The 19,292-nt window shown below is 44.3% G+C and overlaps 1 protein-coding gene and 1 long non-coding RNA gene across 4 annotated transcripts in view; one reads left to right on the plus strand and one right to left on the minus strand.

Moving 5' to 3' along the window:
• The window catches only part of LOC102500818 (uncharacterized), a 42,204-nt gene that overhangs the window by 10,414 nt on the left and 12,498 nt on the right, over positions 1–19,292 (minus strand). The window lies entirely within an intron of this gene.
• LCP2 (lymphocyte cytosolic protein 2) overlaps positions 2,169–19,292 on the plus strand; it is a 50,769-nt gene continuing 33,645 nt past the window's right edge. For 2 of the 3 annotated variants that reach the window (XM_014587765.2, XM_006148358.3), the window contains exons 1-3: positions 5,816–6,155; positions 10,582–10,644; positions 15,006–15,052. In XM_014587765.2, the coding sequence (XP_014443251.1) occupies positions 6,078–6,155; positions 10,582–10,644; positions 15,006–15,052 (188 nt within the window). In that variant the 5' untranslated portion in view covers positions 5,816–6,077. Of the gene's footprint in view, positions 2,510–5,815; positions 6,156–10,581; positions 10,645–15,005; positions 15,053–19,292 lie in introns of those variants that run through there. The other variant, XM_014587764.2, reaches the window with a different exon arrangement.

A 19,292-nucleotide genomic window follows, 5' to 3' on the forward strand; every position in this document is an offset into this window, starting at 1 on the left:
ACAACCTGCTTGCTGGGTGCAAAGGAGCAAGTAGGTTCACCTCTCTGAGCCTCTTACATAAGATAGGAGTAATAGTTGCACCAACAAGAAAATTCTTAGCACAGTCCCTAGCACAAAGGAATGGCTCAAGGCAAAGCATCACTATTCCTATCGTCATCCAGGTTTTTTACCTGCTCTGTCTTCCAAATGAGCTCTAAGAGCTGTCCTTCTTGGCTACTTTTCTTGGGTAATTCTTCAGAAAGAGCCTAGTATTTAGCTATACCTTCATTCCAATGTCTGCTTTTCTGCAGGAGTGAGCATCATTTTAAAACTATATATTGCTTCCACCTTTGAGGATGATTTGGCATTCCCTTCCACAGGTGCCATGCATTTTGAGAATGAGAATGATTGAGGTCCAGAATGTCCTCTTGTGTTCTCCATTCTTTAATTGCCCCACTTGGAAGTTGTGTCTTTCTCCCTCTCTTCTCAAATGGCTTATAATTTGCTGCTACACTGATGATTTTAAAGACAAAAATGACGTCTTTCACTAGTGGTAGAGGTTTTGAATAGTAAGGCTGTGCTTTATAAAGATGATCAGTTGTTGAGAGCTCTTAGGTCCAGGTTCCTATGAGGACCTCCTAGCTTGGGCACCTCCACTGATACCCCTAGCACCCTTCAAGGAGAAGTTAGCACCAGCTCATGTTTATAGACTACTTTCCAGGTGGGCTAAAGGCATTCTCATTTAAGCTCACAACTAATTAATGAGACAGGTATAGTGACAATTGAGATCCTTAGATTATTTCTAAGAGGCAAACCATGGGTGACCAAAGCTAACAACTCAAAGACCAACAGACCATCACATCATAAGGGACACAGAGCTCGGTTCTTTCCTCAAATGTCAGAATGACAGCTGTGTGCATGCGCACGCATGCCTATGTAGACTATTAGATTAAGTAGCTAACTTGTGTTCAGAGGCTGCCATATTGCACAAAATGTTCATGAAAAATGCATTTTATGAAAAAACTATGCATGAATTTCAAGAATTTTAGCACCAAGATAAATTTGTACTTTAGTTCCATTTTCCATGATCTTTTTGAAGTTCCTCATATTTGCTTTTAGACAATGGACTCACCCTCTACCAACAAGTTGCTCAGTTTCTGAGAAGTACACAGAGTCTGAGATCAGCTCAGAAAATATGTAATTTCCATCTCCTGTCTCCAGGAAATGGGCACTTTGGCTAGACTATATAGTGAAATCAATAGTGAATAAAATGTATAGCAGAAACAATAGTAATTAAAATACATGGTAGAAATGTAAGGAATAGAATATATGGCACCATCAATAGCAATCACTGAATTTTTTTTATATTTCCCCTTTATCTTGTATATATATGTAGACAAGGCAATTCCTCTGTTTTCCTATTTTACAGATATGGGAACTGAAATTCCGAGATCTTAAATCTTTGCCCAAGATGCACAGCATGGAAATTGTTACATCAGAAATCAAGCCCAGGTCTGCAACTTGCTCAGCTCTAGGTGCCTGACTCACTCACTAACCGAGGAGCCTCTCATAAAAACTATAAAGAAGCTATAAAGAGGCAGCTGAAGGAGTCTCAACTTTTTTTTAAGTGCCAGAGGGCACATGAGAGAGAGACAGAGACAGAGACAGAATCCCCAGTGGGATGTGGTCATGCTGTGATGTCTTCTCTTCCATTTCTCCATCCTGTGGGAACTTCAGGCATGTACATGCAAATATTCAGCATGTTTTTCAAGACCCTGGGGCAGAATTTGAACCACAGTGGGCAATCTGGGATCTGGCTCCTTTGCCCACTGTGCTACAGGGCCAATCCTAACTTTTGGTAGGGACCAATGGGTTAAGAGGAAAGGTGGGTGGAAAGCACTCAACAGCCATGGTCTTTCCCTCAGCAGATCGCTGATGTGGGAAATTGTCTATATTTCAGATTGACTACCAAAATAGGTTTTCATTTGCAAAGACTCAACTGAGCAGCGATGTGGTGTAGACGTATCAATGCCAGGAGTTTTAACGAAAAAACTACTTGTACTCAACATTAGAATTTAAGTCCTCTTCATTGCCCCTCCCACTGGGCTGGTTACCCTAACTAGTGGGGAATTGCCAGCCCTGTCTCTCTCTCCGTATCTCAAACCCTCAGAACTGGGCTTCCTTGTTTACTTATTTAGAACCCAGCAGAGGAAGTGGTAAAGGAAACTAGCTGAGTCGTTTTCTGAGAAGAGACCATATTTGTTAGCAGAGGAAGCCGTTGCTTTCTGGGATCTGGTTACAGCAGAAAAGACATCTGCTCCAATAAGCGTGCTTCAGGGGGCTGCTGGCAGTTGAAAGACCCAAGGACACCTCCAAGCCCTGGATTTGGGGTTCTCAGTCCATGGGTGCATCACCCGGGCTCAGTCCGTGAGCTTCCTCGGGGAGAGCAGCCATGGCGCTGAGGAATGTACCCTTTCGCTCAGATGTCCTAGCCTGGGACACCGACGGCCTTGCCAACTATTTCAAAAAGGTGAGCCTTACTCTTTGGTAGTGGTGGGGCTGATAGTACCCTCAGTGGGCTGGACAGAGGCTGTCTTGGAGATGAAATTCTGACAATGTGAAAGGCATGAAAGATAGCAATGGAACTACCAACTCCACAGCAGCTTTCCTGGTTGAGTGAATGCCATGTAGACCCTGAATGTTCTTGAAAGTGCATTCTGGTGTGAAAGGTGGGCCACAGAGGCCTCAAATGAGTCCGTACCTACTAAATGCCAGGGTCCGAATCTGGTGCTCCATAGTGCTCCATGGGCACTGCCCCTTGAATGCTCCCTACTGTCTTATGAGGTCAATGATATTCCCTGGGCTCAGCCACAGAAGTAGCTCAGGGAGGTTAAATGCCCCAAAGCCCCAGAGACTACAGGCCGTAGATGCAGGATTCGAGTCGCACCCTTCTGGTTTCAAAGTCCATGCTCTGAGATGCAGAGAACTGCTGTAACCACTGAAATGAAGGCTACCTATGAGAAAAGGAGACATGAGTGCTGGGGTAAAAGAGAGAACAGGCAGGCGGCGGGGAGGGATAGAGGGCTGTGATGAATAATGCCTCATAGGGCCATGGGCATGCATTGCCCATGACCCTGGAAGAGGGGTCCTCCAGGATTGACAGAGGACAGAGTTCCACTGGGGCATGAGAGTCTTGTGAGGAAGGCCAGAAAACTTTGATGAGGCTCAGTTGATAACTAGGGACACTGAGGTCCCAGAAAGGAGAGGCTTAGCCAGGCAGAGTCAAAGACCAGGCTGTGGCAAAGCAGAGACCAGAGTCCTGTCTATTAGGCTTGGAGGAGATGATCAAGGATCTGGGCTAATTGGCTGGTGGTGTGGCCAGGCCAGATCTAAAGCCACATAACTTGGTTAGGGACCCTCTGGATCCAGTAGATGAGGTGACATGTGAGGGACGTTTGTGCTAACACTCCCATCTTTGGAGGTTGTTGTCAAATTCAGCGACTACTCCAGATTGCCATTATGATGAGTTTGTAGAGCTAAGACCGTAGAAACCATGGAGTTCGGCTCGTTAATATTCCTGGGGGGAAATAAGATTCAAGGGAGTGGAGCAGGCTCTCTGAGACACGTGGAGAAACCCAAGACCTGGGACCTACTCAGGACCACGGGGTTTACAGTCGCGATTCTGAAACGTGGCTGTGCTGGGCCGGGTGTGGTACCAGAGGGGCACGGCCCACAGATCCTGTTATTTGCTGCTTTTTGTGTATTTCATTTCTGTAATTTTCTCTCCACAAGGTCATAATAACCTTAGCTTTCAGCATTGTGGGTGCAAAGCTCACTGCATGACTGACTTCTGAAGAATGTTTTTAAATACTTTTCTTACATGTAGAATGAATTACGGCAACAAGGTGAGATTTGCCCAGACAGAATAAAGTAGGGTGTGACTTCAATAATGAAAGGAGAAAGGAGCTGTGAATTATGAAGGGAAAGCCTGGAGACAGGCTGAGAGGCAAAGACAGGCCTCATCTTCAAGTGGAGCATGAGAATTGCACGACCCAGCTGAGAAACGGAGAAGCTGGGGTGAAGTTCCCATCAGTATGGGGAGATGCACCACATCGGGCAGGGATGGCTCAGGAAACTCTCTCTGGCTGAGTTGAGGGCAAGGAGACTTTTTTCTTAGAGAGCCTAGACCCCAGGACAAAGCCACAGTGCTGAGACAAGTTCCCCCTTGCAGCATAAAAGGACCGAGGGCAGGAACGTGGAGTCTGCGGCCCTAGAAGTCCCAGAGTCCTACAGACTCCAATAGGGACTCTTCAGATCCTGAGCACCTCAGTCCCCCATAGAGAAAATATAAAGTGAACTGGTCATGGAGTCATTTGGGGGTGGATTTTAGCAATCAAGTATGCCATTTAATGGACTGATCAACAGGTGTACTTTCTGCTGAAGCAGAGGGGTCAGGACACCCTGGAGACTCCTCCACACCAGCTCTGGAGGCAGACACACCTTAGTTTGAATCCTAGCTCTGCCATTGGCTCCCTTGGTGAACTTCTCTTAGTTATTTCTCCTCTTGTGCCTCAACTTCCTTATCAATAACCTAGAGATACGCCTAGTAACTAAGCAAATGGGGTCGTTTTGAGGATTCGAGGAAACAACATACACAGGCATTCCGCATACGGGGGTGGGAGGCCTAAATAATGTTTGATCTTCCCTTTTCCTGTCCAATCCACTAGCCCCTGGGGATGCCCACGCAGACTGGCTAGCCTTCAGGTCCTACTGCCTCAGACACGTGTGTCTCACCTCTGGAATGGAAACTGTACACAGAGTCTGAGATCAGCTCAGAAAATATGTAATTTCCATCTCCTGTCTCCAGGAAATGGGCACTTTGGCTAGACTATATAGTGAAATCAATAGTGAATAAAATGTATAGCAGAAACAATAGTAATTAAAATACATGGTAGAAATGTAAGGAATAGAATATATGGCACCATCAATAGCAATCACTGAATTTTTTTTATATTTCCCCTTTATCTTGTATATATATGTAGACAAGGCAATTCCTCTGTTTTCCTATTTTACAGATATGGGAACTGAAATTCCGAGATCTTAAATCTTTGCCCAAGATGCACAGCATGGAAATTGTTACATCAGAAATCAAGCCCAGGTCTGCAACTTGCTCAGCTCTAGGTGCCTGACTCACTCACTAACCGAGGAGCCTCTCATAAAAACTATAAAGAAGCTATAAAGAGGCAGCTGAAGGAGTCTCAACTTTTTTTTAAGTGCCAGAGGGCACATGAGAGAGAGACAGAGACAGAGACAGAATCCCCAGTGGGATGTGGTCATGCTGTGATGTCTTCTCTTCCATTTCTCCATCCTGTGGGAACTTCAGGCATGTACATGCAAATATTCAGCATGTTTTTCAAGACCCTGGGGCAGAATTTGAACCACAGTGGGCAATCTGGGATCTGGCTCCTTTGCCCACTGTGCTACAGGGCCAATCCTAACTTTTGGTAGGGACCAATGGGTTAAGAGGAAAGGTGGGTGGAAAGCACTCAACAGCCATGGTCTTTCCCTCAGCAGATCGCTGATGTGGGAAATTGTCTATATTTCAGATTGACTACCAAAATAGGTTTTCATTTGCAAAGACTCAACTGAGCAGCGATGTGGTGTAGACGTATCAATGCCAGGAGTTTTAACGAAAAAACTACTTGTACTCAACATTAGAATTTAAGTCCTCTTCATTGCCCCTCCCACTGGGCTGGTTACCCTAACTAGTGGGGAATTGCCAGCCCTGTCTCTCTCTCCGTATCTCAAACCCTCAGAACTGGGCTTCCTTGTTTACTTATTTAGAACCCAGCAGAGGAAGTGGTAAAGGAAACTAGCTGAGTCGTTTTCTGAGAAGAGACCATATTTGTTAGCAGAGGAAGCCGTTGCTTTCTGGGATCTGGTTACAGCAGAAAAGACATCTGCTCCAATAAGCGTGCTTCAGGGGGCTGCTGGCAGTTGAAAGACCCAAGGACACCTCCAAGCCCTGGATTTGGGGTTCTCAGTCCATGGGTGCATCACCCGGGCTCAGTCCGTGAGCTTCCTCGGGGAGAGCAGCCATGGCGCTGAGGAATGTACCCTTTCGCTCAGATGTCCTAGCCTGGGACACCGACGGCCTTGCCAACTATTTCAAAAAGGTGAGCCTTACTCTTTGGTAGTGGTGGGGCTGATAGTACCCTCAGTGGGCTGGACAGAGGCTGTCTTGGAGATGAAATTCTGACAATGTGAAAGGCATGAAAGATAGCAATGGAACTACCAACTCCACAGCAGCTTTCCTGGTTGAGTGAATGCCATGTAGACCCTGAATGTTCTTGAAAGTGCATTCTGGTGTGAAAGGTGGGCCACAGAGGCCTCAAATGAGTCCGTACCTACTAAATGCCAGGGTCCGAATCTGGTGCTCCATAGTGCTCCATGGGCACTGCCCCTTGAATGCTCCCTACTGTCTTATGAGGTCAATGATATTCCCTGGGCTCAGCCACAGAAGTAGCTCAGGGAGGTTAAATGCCCCAAAGCCCCAGAGACTACAGGCCGTAGATGCAGGATTCGAGTCGCACCCTTCTGGTTTCAAAGTCCATGCTCTGAGATGCAGAGAACTGCTGTAACCACTGAAATGAAGGCTACCTATGAGAAAAGGAGACATGAGTGCTGGGGTAAAAGAGAGAACAGGCAGGCGGCGGGGAGGGATAGAGGGCTGTGATGAATAATGCCTCATAGGGCCATGGGCATGCATTGCCCATGACCCTGGAAGAGGGGTCCTCCAGGATTGACAGAGGACAGAGTTCCACTGGGGCATGAGAGTCTTGTGAGGAAGGCCAGAAAACTTTGATGAGGCTCAGTTGATAACTAGGGACACTGAGGTCCCAGAAAGGAGAGGCTTAGCCAGGCAGAGTCAAAGACCAGGCTGTGGCAAAGCAGAGACCAGAGTCCTGTCTATTAGGCTTGGAGGAGATGATCAAGGATCTGGGCTAATTGGCTGGTGGTGTGGCCAGGCCAGATCTAAAGCCACATAACTTGGTTAGGGACCCTCTGGATCCAGTAGATGAGGTGACATGTGAGGGACGTTTGTGCTAACACTCCCATCTTTGGAGGTTGTTGTCAAATTCAGCGACTACTCCAGATTGCCATTATGATGAGTTTGTAGAGCTAAGACCGTAGAAACCATGGAGTTCGGCTCGTTAATATTCCTGGGGGGAAATAAGATTCAAGGGAGTGGAGCAGGCTCTCTGAGACACGTGGAGAAACCCAAGACCTGGGACCTACTCAGGACCACGGGGTTTACAGTCGCGATTCTGAAACGTGGCTGTGCTGGGCCGGGTGTGGTACCAGAGGGGCACGGCCCACAGATCCTGTTATTTGCTGCTTTTTGTGTATTTCATTTCTGTAATTTTCTCTCCACAAGGTCATAATAACCTTAGCTTTCAGCATTGTGGGTGCAAAGCTCACTGCATGACTGACTTCTGAAGAATGTTTTTAAATACTTTTCTTACATGTAGAATGAATTACGGCAACAAGGTGAGATTTGCCCAGACAGAATAAAGTAGGGTGTGACTTCAATAATGAAAGGAGAAAGGAGCTGTGAATTATGAAGGGAAAGCCTGGAGACAGGCTGAGAGGCAAAGACAGGCCTCATCTTCAAGTGGAGCATGAGAATTGCACGACCCAGCTGAGAAACGGAGAAGCTGGGGTGAAGTTCCCATCAGTATGGGGAGATGCACCACATCGGGCAGGGATGGCTCAGGAAACTCTCTCTGGCTGAGTTGAGGGCAAGGAGACTTTTTTCTTAGAGAGCCTAGACCCCAGGACAAAGCCACAGTGCTGAGACAAGTTCCCCCTTGCAGCATAAAAGGACCGAGGGCAGGAACGTGGAGTCTGCGGCCCTAGAAGTCCCAGAGTCCTACAGACTCCAATAGGGACTCTTCAGATCCTGAGCACCTCAGTCCCCCATAGAGAAAATATAAAGTGAACTGGTCATGGAGTCATTTGGGGGTGGATTTTAGCAATCAAGTATGCCATTTAATGGACTGATCAACAGGTGTACTTTCTGCTGAAGCAGAGGGGTCAGGACACCCTGGAGACTCCTCCACACCAGCTCTGGAGGCAGACACACCTTAGTTTGAATCCTAGCTCTGCCATTGGCTCCCTTGGTGAACTTCTCTTAGTTATTTCTCCTCTTGTGCCTCAACTTCCTTATCAATAACCTAGAGATACGCCTAGTAACTAAGCAAATGGGGTCGTTTTGAGGATTCGAGGAAACAACATACACAGGCATTCCGCATACGGGGGTGGGAGGCCTAAATAATGTTTGATCTTCCCTTTTCCTGTCCAATCCACTAGCCCCTGGGGATGCCCACGCAGACTGGCTAGCCTTCAGGTCCTACTGCCTCAGACACGTGTGTCTCACCTCTGGAATGGAAACTCCTGAGGACTGAGATGCCATTGGCATTTCTCTAACCCCTCTGATTCCTTTTGACTTGGCAGAGCATATCCTGGGAAGTGCAGTGGACAGGCGCTGGCTCAGGGCCACATGCTCTTGTTACGGCTGCTCTCCCAACTCTCTGTGTGACGTTGGGTTTGTTTCTTTCCCTCTCTGGGCCTCAGCTGTCCCATCTACAAAGCCAGGGACCTGCTCTAATGGTTGTCATAAAATCATTTAAAGTGCTCAGTAAAAATACAGATTCTAGGCCAGCACGCCCATATCTTACTGAATCAGGATCAAATATCTACATCCCAATCTCCAGAGCCATCCGTAGATCTAGAGTCAGAGTCAGCACTTTGAAAACTCAGAGATCGATCTGATAATGATAACAATGAAGATGATGGCTTTCAGGCAGTTAATTATTCCAAGAACTGCTCACACCCCGCTGCACATAATGAAAGGGGCGCCAGGGTTCCGCAGGGGCTAAGGGCTCTCAACACTGACCTCTAAACCAGCTTTCTGGGTGTGACATTCATTCCACCCTTCCAACCAAAAGGTTATAGTTGTACACACTTTTCAAACATGTTGTTCATAACATGAGAAGATGGTAAATTTGCTCCCAAAGAATACTGCCACAAACTGTGTGGCCCATACTGGTGGGGAGAGCCTGGGGTCCTTTCTGAACTCAGTTCAACCTTAAATGCTCCAGACCCAAACGTCAACCCAGAGGTATAGCAAATGAAGTATGTTGTTAAGTACATCATATGGTAGGTAGTTGATTGTTTTAGGAAAATAGCCAGACTCTAAAAGTGCTCATTCCTGGGGCCAGCAGGTGACATAGTGGTTAAAGTGTTGGACTCCCACATGGCTCACTATGGTTCAAGTCCTGGACCTGGTGGCTTGAAAATCACACCAGGTGCTACCAGAAGACAGTATAATCGTTACGTTGCTGGACTCCCACCTAGTCAACAACAGTACAAGCCCTGGACTCAGTGGCTTCAAACTCATGCCAGGCACATGTGTGTGTGTGCCCAAGATCCCGAGAAGAGAGTGGAGGAGAAGAGATTGCAGCAAACCCATTCCCCTAGGAGATGATCTCTCACTTTCTCTCTACAGAGAATTCACATACCCTATGGCAACCTAAGCAAACAAACAAAAAAAGTGCTCATTCCTGTGGATTCTATAACTTTATTTAGAGAATCTTATTAAACAATTTATCATAAATAGGGAGAAAGAAAATCATGCAAAACAATATTTGTGATGTTCTAGAATTTTATGTGGATGGTATAACAAGCTGTATTTGCATTTGTTTAATTTATTCTCTGTATGTAAATAATGCTGTTATTAAAAAGGAAACATTCTTGACAGGGACATTAAGACTTGTTCCCAAGTCTGATTGTCACCTGCCACCTACAACCCACGCACATTATCTGACTCTGTGACTTTCATTCCCTGCAAACTGTGAGGACTAAATGACCCGAGTGTTGGTTAAAATACTGGGAACAGTGCCTGCCCTATAGGAAGCATTCACTGGCTGTTAACAGTTTCTATTATCATTACTGGGACAGCAGTTTGGCAAACAACCTAAATGTTCACCAGTAAGGAAGTGATTGAGTAATGTTGCAGCCACTGAAATAATATTTAAAATAAGTTTTCAGTAACACTAGGCAGTGCTCATATTGTTTTGGGTATTTTAAGAGAAGAAAGTCAGGATAACAAGATCGAATATAAATTATACCTTCTGTTATATGTAGAACCATGCCAGACAAGGATCCTTAGAAAGGCCATCACGATGTTGGCAGAGGTTGCCTTTGGGCCGTGAGACAATAGATGGCACTTTTGTTCCTCTTTTGGCCCCTCTCTCCTTCCCTGAAGAGCTGATAGCCAGCCTCCCATACCTTGAAGGCAATGTCTTTCCAGACGGGTTGGCCCCAAAGCCTTTGAGCAAGGCAATGTCTCTATTCAGGCACTTCAAAGGGGTAGGGAGAGCAGGGATCAGGGCTGCGGCCCCTCTGTTAGAAAGGGTGGGGCACAGTAGTCTGGCTAGCCAGAAGTACCGCAAATTGCTAAGCTTCTGGGTCAGGCAAGGAGGGACCAACAGCCTGAGCCTGCCTGTCACTGACTGTACCTTCCCCTTCGCTTTGCAGCTGAACTTCAAGGACTGCGAAAAGGCAGTGAAGAAGTACCACATTGATGGGGCTCGGTTTTTGGTAAGCTCTGGCCAGTCTAGCACATTGAAATCTGGGATGTTCTATACTTTTCCCAATGGCTACGGGGCCAACTGGTCTACCCCGTTCCTGGTGATGCCCAGGGTCAATGCTTATCTTCAAAATTCCATGCTTCTTTGTCTTCTCTAGAGGTTTGGTAGGGCCCCCTTTCTCACCATCTCTCAGGATCCTCCTCTTCAGAGCCTCTCTCAGATCATTCATTGATACTGAGGTACACCCCAAATCAGAGAAGGAGGAATACAACACTTAAAACAAACTTGGAAAATCTATTCAAATGTCATTCACACCTTGAGAACTCTGGAATTAAGAAAAAAGCCCATATAGAACAGAAGATTCTCACCCCTACCCCCTCATTTCTCACTCTGAGGTATACATTCCCTGAGTAGAATAAACAATAGTGGGCCAGCTAGTGGTGTGGTGGTTAAGACAGCTGGATCCCACATGGTAGACTGCACAATTCAAATCTCAACTCAGGGGCTTGAAAACCATGTAGGTGTTTATGTGTGTGGCATGCTCAAAAATCTCGAAAGGAGAAATGAAGGAGAAGGGATTGTGGCATGGCCATCCTCCATGAGGAGTGCTTTCTCATTTTCCTTCTCTCTGTCTTTCTCTGGCAAGTGTATGTGCCTTCTGCCAAATTAAAAAATCCTTTAAAAAAAGGGTGGAATCTTTGTTTCAATTACTTCCCTCTTTGTCACTACTAAATGCATATAATTAATTTTGTGTTAAATACATGCATCATGGTTCTCTCCATTTCATTATAATGCAAAAAGTTTGAAGTGTATGACCAAGTTGCAGGGGTATATTAAGGACCAAGCTATTCAGAGGCTAGGGATGCAGCTCTAATAGTAGAGACAGAGGCACTAGGCTCTGGTCGGGAAGTGGTTTGAACATTTCCCTTGAAATGACACCTTCATCTGTGGGCTAGAGAGACTCCGACTGAACCAGTCACACCTATGGGTGTTTTGCTTCACTCTTTAAAAAAGAAGTGGAAACAAGACTTAGAGGGGTCTCGGAGGGGCAGATGTTCCCAGTCTGGATTCAGAGTGAGGATGGCAAGCTAAGCTGTATCTCACTGTAAGTCACAACTAGTAAGAAAACTTAACCAGGAGACTTAAGGCCACTTGTAAGGGACTGGAAAGGCCACATGCTTGCCACCCAGGCACCAATCCATTTCCTGTAGTGCATCCCCATCACCAGCACTGAGTGAATTGTTTCAGTGATCGTGAACGCACTCACTCGTGCTCATCTGCTCCTTTCTGGGCAACTTGGAAGTCTCACATTGAGACTAATACCTATGTTCCTATTGATTTGTGTTTTGCTTTTAGGTCCATATGAGACATGTATGTTCACTGTCTTACATCATTTAGTCTTCACCTATCCATTCACTTGACAAAGGTTTTCTCGAACTCCTTTCACATACTGGGTCATGCCACATTGTGGGGATAGAGAAGTAAATATGGTGTGATTTTTGCTCTTTGCAACCTTGTTTTATAGCAGGAAGGTTCTTGGGAAGACCTCTAACCACCTCATTTGCAGATGAGGAAATTCATGCAGAGGTGTGATATCATTTGCACTATGTCACGGACCTAGTAATTGGACTAAAGCAGACACTCAACTTAGTCTAATACTGTGAGTTTTTAACAATGGCATTTATTCATACCAAGCTTTGAGTCAATAGAATCCCCGGAGTTTTGTTGTTGCTGTTCTTGCAAATTACTACTAAACCTGAATATTTCATATTGGTGACTTTATCACATGAGAATAGAGACTTCTCAAGGTTTAGTGGGAAGGAAGGAAGCCACCCTTCAGGGAAGTCCTGGTTGTGGCCCTGTTACTCTGGGCCACCCTGAGCAAGCACTTGCCCTCCCTAAGTCTCCATTTGTTCCCTCCTGTGTTGACTAAGAATGCTGGACTGGGTCACAGTGGGTGACAGCTGTCCCAGCTTTGAGTTCCCCCAACACTTCCCATATGAGCCTCAGGTCTATAGAACAAGGTTGTTTCCTTGGTTAGTTATTGTCAAGGATGTTCCTTCGTTCCCAAGCAACTATGTCTCCACTGCTCCAATCCCTGGGGCTTATCAGTCCCTCAGAGAATGTGGCATGTTCTGCTTCTCCCATGAGCAGGAGGAAGTGGAAAGAGGAGTGATGGGAGCCAGGTGAGCAGGCAGCAGAATCCAGTACCTGACCCATCAATGTGGGTATTTAAGGCAATTTCTGTTGAAACCCACCCTCCACCACTGGTCTCTGGGTAAATTTGGGACTCTAATTTGGGACTTAGTCTAAACTCTACTCACTCGCTTGCCACTCCTTCCAGCTCTGGTCTTCTGGATCATTATGCTACTGGAGTTTGTGGGCTCTAAAAAATGATAACCCAACGTACAGGTCTTAGAAGCAGTTTCTCTCCGACCTTCTCTTGCCCACTTGTATCTTATCTCTCATTTTACCCACAAGACAAACCATAGAAACGAGACTTTCTATTCCCTAAGGTGGTTTGTAGAAACCAGAACACCATTTTCCCCAGAGCCAGCCATGAAATCTAAAAAATGTCATGCTTTAACTTTCCCCCACCTTTCTGTGTAAGTCATAAAGAAATTCTCTCACCTACCTTGTCTGATAGGACCCTCATATAGGGGGGTCCTGCCTCATTTCCGGGAGAAGGGGATGCTGTGCATCAGCCTAGAAGGATCTAAGCAGATAGCACTCTCTGGACTTCTCTGCTTGGTCTGTTTTCATTATCCATACGCAAAAGTGGAAGACCCTCCTCCACCTTCTCTTCCCTCCCCACCTCTCCTTGTCTCCCTTTCTTCTTTCTTCCTTCCTTTCTTCTTGCTTAGAATAGGAGTTAGTAAGCCCCTTGATTTTGTCTTGCTGTCATTTTGTTTCCCATTGAGGATAAAATCTTGTCTGATGGAGAATGGTAGTGTGTGCTTTCTAAAAACGTAAAAAGAAGTCCAGCAGGTGGCATAGGGATTAAGGCACTGGATCTCACATGGCCAACTCTGAGGTTCAAGTCCTAGACCTAGTGGCCAGAAAAGCACACTGGGTTCCTGTGTGTGTGTGCCCAAAAATCCCAAGAGGAGAACGAAGGAGGAAGAATTGCAACATAAGCAACCCCCAGGGGTAATTTCTCATTTTCCCCTCTGCTACCTCTCTCTGGCTAGCACATACACTCTATGACAGAAAGAAAAAAAAAAAAAAGAAGAAGAAAAAAAAGAAAAGAAAACACTTTAAAAAAAAAAAAAAAAGAAAACGTAAAATGACTGTTTTCATTATCCATACGCAAAAGTGGAAGACCCTCCTCCACCTTCTCTTCCCTCCCCACCTCTCCTTGTCTCCCTTTCTTCTTTCTTCCTTCCTTTCTTCTTGCTTAGAATAGGAGTTAGTAAGCCCCTTGATTTTGTCTTGCTGTCATTTTGTTTCCCATTGAGGATAAAATCTTGTCTGATGGAGAATGGTAGTGTGTGCTTTCTAAAAACGTAAAAAGAAGTCCAGCAGGTGGCATAGGGATTAAGGCACTGGATCTCACATGGCCAACTCTGAGGTTCAAGTCCTAGACCTAGTGGCCAGAAAAGCACACTGGGTTCCTGTGTGTGTGTGCCCAAAAATCCCAAGAGGAGAACGAAGGAGGAAGAATTGCAACATAAGCAACCCCCAGGGGTAATTTCTCATTTTCCCCTCTGCTACCTCTCTCTGGCTAGCACATACACTCTATGACAGAAAGAAAAAAAAAAAAAAGAAGAAGAAAAAAAAGAAAAGAAAACACTTTAAAAAAAAAAAAAAAAGAAAACGTAAAATGAGGAAGGAATATGCTCTAGACTTGTTGTCAAGGCATGTGGCTGCATGTTACAGAAACTTGACCATAGTGGCTTAACCAAATGGAGGTTAGTCTTCCTCAGTAAAAAGATAACCACAGGGATGTCTAGCTGCTAAAGAAAGTCATCAGTCTTCACCTAATCTATGGAAAAAGCCCGTGAATTTTGTCCAGTAGTTGCAAGTTGGCTATTTCACCTCCAGACATTGCCTCTGCATTACAAGCAGAAGAAGGTTAGAAAGGCAAAGATTAAAGGAGCATGATTGATGTGTCCTCCCCCAAGTCCTAACCCCTTTTTTTTTAATTCAGAAAAGTAGTACTTTTTCTAGAAGCTGCATCCAATAGACTTCTTGGAAACATTACTACCCACGGGCCTTTACAGGCCCAGCTAGAAGCTGCTCTCCCTGGAGGCTGGGGTACTCCAGTTGGCTACAGTCACTACTGCTCTCTATTGTTTTACACACAACCCCACTCCCAGCTCAGAGCCCTTTCTGGGGCGTTGTAACCTGCCATGTGTGTCTTCATTTCAGAACCTGACAGAAAATGACATCCAGAAGTTCCCCAAGCTCCGAGTGCCGTAAGTACTCCTTGAACTCCTTGGATATTTGGGGGGAACAAAGGTTGAAATGAGGAGCGGTCCAGGGAGAGCTCAGTCAGTCATTTGTCACCTTGTTTGATATAGCAAAGCAAGAAGGAAAGGTGAAGGCAAGGGTAGGGCATGGGAAGAGAAGTTACAAGAGCAGTTGGAAAAAGGAAGTAGCAGCTCTAGTCCAGCTGGTGGGGTGGATGTTCTTTCCAAAGATAAGCCCAACTCTGGACCACATTTTCATTTTCTCTCTGCACAAAGGGTGGCTCAGCCCTGTGAAAATAGTCCCAGAGTCAAGAGACCTGAGGTTTCATCATTGTATTATCATCGACTCACTGATGGCCTGAGTTTTCTGGACCTTCATTTCCAGCTCAGTAAAATGAGAGCTGAACAAGATGGAAGATGACAATGGATGCCATTTTGTCTGTCAGTACTGACTGCTTGGGGAAGGCTGGCAGGGGTGTTGTGTTGAGGAGTCCTGAGGAAAGGGATCCATGATTGATTACTGATGTCTGTCGCGGGTGCCAAATGGGAAGCTGCAGTATGCATATCATGCCATGTATTTTTTTCATGCCTCTAATAAAGGTCTCACATGCTCAAATACCTACAGGAGCCGGGCAGTTAACACAAATGTGCAAAATGGGCCAAATTGAAAACAAAAAAGCCTTATTGATTGATTTTTCATTTTACTATCTTTAAATAAAGGAATGGATGCTTTAAATAAAGGTAGTAAAATGAAAATAAATAAAATAAAGGTATAGAGAAATAAAACAAAAGCGTAGAGAAAGATTTTTTCTACTATAAAAAAATTGCACAGTTATGATAATAAAGAAGTAACGGATACAATGCCTCATTGTTGATAAATAATATGGACTGGTGGGGATTGTGGAAAATCAGGTATTATGGGCTCTATTCAAAGAATGCAGATTACCAGACTTCGGTAGATGTGGAGTCAACAACGTTCAATCTTTGAATTCATCAAGAGTAATTCAAAATATGAGTTGTATGTGCTATATCTCAATTTTTAAATGTTGACTCAAATATTTTTAAATATTGTGGAAGCCAAAGTAAACATATCTATGAACTAGGTTCAGCCTGGACATTAGTTTGAGACCTCTACTCTGGACATCTCTGAGGTGCCTTTCTCTAACTCTAAGGGCTTCAGGGCTCATAATGATGAAGAAGTAAATCAAAGAGAAAGAGGTTGGGCAATCTCATGAGCAAATGGGATGTAAGAATAACTTGATTAAGGAAAATGTTTTTAGCCTGACTATCAAGTTTACTTTGTCTAGAATGGTGAAGGAAAAGAGAGGAGCAAAGGTTGCCTTTGGTGCTGCCCATCTCCAGGGACAGTACTGAACACTGTTTAGTCTCTCTAAAGATTTTTTCTAACCATATGTGGCTATTTAAATTTAATTTAAAATTCAATTTCTCAGAGGTACTAGCCACATTTAAATAGCTACATATAGAGGATGACTAGCATTGGGTTGTCAGAAAAGTCACGACGTATTTTTCCTGTTTTTCTATGCAAAGTGCCTCATGACTTTCCTGACAACCCAATATATTGGAAAGTACAGCTATAGAATATTTTCATGATGACAGACAAATCATAGTTCTACATGGAGAAGAAACCTTAATATACAGGGTCAGAATTGGCGACCTGTGGGCCCGCAGACTCAGCCTGTAAGTTTGTTATCTTTGGTCTATATTGTGTTTTAAAAGTTTCACAAAATCTAGCTTCCTTAGAAACAAATGAAAGCTGTGTTCATCCCAAGCACAAATTCTACCGTAGCAACAGTCAGCTGGATCGGTTGTCTTCTACCCCGTTTAGATGGCATTGTGCTTTCCAGTTCACCATGGTCCCTACCACTCTCCAGGGGATTGACCTAAGGTGCATCAGTCATTTATGTCACATGCATGGAGACTTTGGCTTTCTGACCCAGATGAAGTAACAGAGATCAAATCTTCCATCCAAACCAACCAGATAAAATATATGAAACAGCAGCTTTCAACACACTGGGTATCAGACAAGGAGGGATGGAAAAAAAGGATGATGACTCTTTTGACTGCTCATCATTTTCATGGACTCTTTAGACCATATAAGAAAAAATGAATGCAACAGAGTCTGGTGAACTCCTTGAAAGAACTACCCATAGGGTTAGAAAAAACAGTAGCTGACCACAGGACTATAAATTGTGCCTTTTTCCACCAGTGAGGCTGGAAACCTCTAGATCCAGACACTGGGTGGAGTGTGAAAGGATCTTCTTTCAGTAGTGGGCATTAATTAGCCCTAGTCTAAAAACCGTTCTGGAAATGCCTAACAATTCTCAAAATCAAGACCCAAAAGAATCAAACTATTTCCAAGTAACTTAACTGGATCCTCAAAAAAATAGTTTAAAATATCTATAGAAATGAAAAATAATTATTACCTACAAAAGTAAAATTCACATTAGTAAGCATCTAATGTAAGAGTAACAGGCATGCAAATCAGCAGAAAAAAAACATGACTTGCAATAAGGAGAAAAACCAACACATCAAAACTAACCCATAACTGTCACAGATATTAGATACATTACATACAGAGGAACAGATATAAGGATGACAGTAGATGTCTAGTCAAAATAATGTAAGTTAAAAGAGAGTGGTACGATGTTGTAAATACTGGAAGAAAAATATTGTCAGTCTAGAGTTTAATATCTGGTAAAAATGTCTTTCAAAAATGAAGGTGACATACTTTTTCAGACATACAAAATCTGAGAGAATTCCTCACCAGCTGATGTGCACTACAACAAATGTTAAAGAAATCCCTTAAGGCAGAAAGAAAATGGTACCAGATTTAATCTGGTTCTATGTAAAGAAATGAAGAATGCCATGAATGATGATGGGTCTAGACATGCAGCGGAACTCCGAAAAGTTTGTGAAAATGGAATGAAAGGATGAGTTTATTTTGGGGAAAATATTTTTTGAAATCCATACATAGTTATGTTTATAATATACATGCATTTTCCACAAATTTTTTGAAGATTCTATGTATAATTGGCTCTTGAAGTCACTTGAGTTTGCATTTCCTGGTTCTTATGTATGATTAATATTCTGTTCATTTTGAGAACTCCTACTGCATACTTAAAATATGTCAGGACTTTGTTAATTACTCAAGCTGCAGAGATGGGAACTAAATTCTCACCCTCGGGACACTCATTTTCTAATGGGAGGGTCAGATATATGAACAAAGCAATTCTACTGCATTTATAACAGTGCTATGGTACATGTATAAACAAGTTCAGTGGAAGTAAGAAGGCAAGAGTGATTCTCTGTACAGTATTCAGGGAAGATTTTAAGGGAGGAAGAGACCCAAAGTTAAATTTTACAATATGCCGGAAGCTGATTGCAGGACATTCTAGCAATGGGGAGCACATTGCAAATATATGAGGCACCAGCATGTTCGGTGGGACCTCCTATGGGTCAAAGTTGGACATATGCTTGGAGAAGTGGAAAGCGAGGAAGTTAGAAGACTGTGCCTGGGGCAAGGAAGGGTGGTGCACCCTTTATAAAGGCCCCATAAGCTATGTTAAGCAGTCTGAGGGTGTTAGTGAATTGCATGTGTCAAGGAGACTATCAAGGTAAACCTGGGTGTTAGATGAGTCCAGAACAGTGGAAATGATGATTTAGAGGAGGGGCCAGCTGAGCGCATGGGACCGAGTTAGGAGACAGTGGGCATCATCCCACTAAAGAGGTAGAAGACTCTCCCAGGGATGCAACCAAGAAGACGAGAATACAGGGGATTTAATCTTAGCAGTAGAAGGGCAGAGCTCTTTCAGTTTGAAGACCTTTCTTCATATTAAGGCTGGGAAGTACTTAGAGGTGAGAAGTGGCTGCTAGTTACACGGAAGGGATCATTACTATTATCACCATTATCATTATCATTTTAGTTTGCCAGAAACACACACACACACACACACACACACAGAGAGAGAGAGAGAGAGAGAGAGAGAGAGAGAGAAAGTGAGAAAGCACCTCCCTGGAGGTATGACCACACCACAATCCCTCCTCCTCCATTCTCTTCTTGGGATTTTGGACATGCACACACAGGTCCCAGCATGCTTTACAAGCTAATGGGTTCAGGAGTTGAACCATGTAGTCAGTCATGTGGGATCCAGCCATCTTAATTACCACTGTAATGATCTGCTCTGAGAATCATAAACATTCATGTTGTGAGCAGGGTAGGGATACA

This window comes from Tupaia chinensis, unplaced genomic scaffold, assembly GCF_000334495.1.
Source record: "Tupaia chinensis unplaced genomic scaffold, TupChi_1.0 Scaffold000234_1, whole genome shotgun sequence".
Classification (NCBI taxonomy): Eukaryota; Metazoa; Chordata; class Mammalia; order Scandentia; family Tupaiidae; genus Tupaia; species Tupaia belangeri.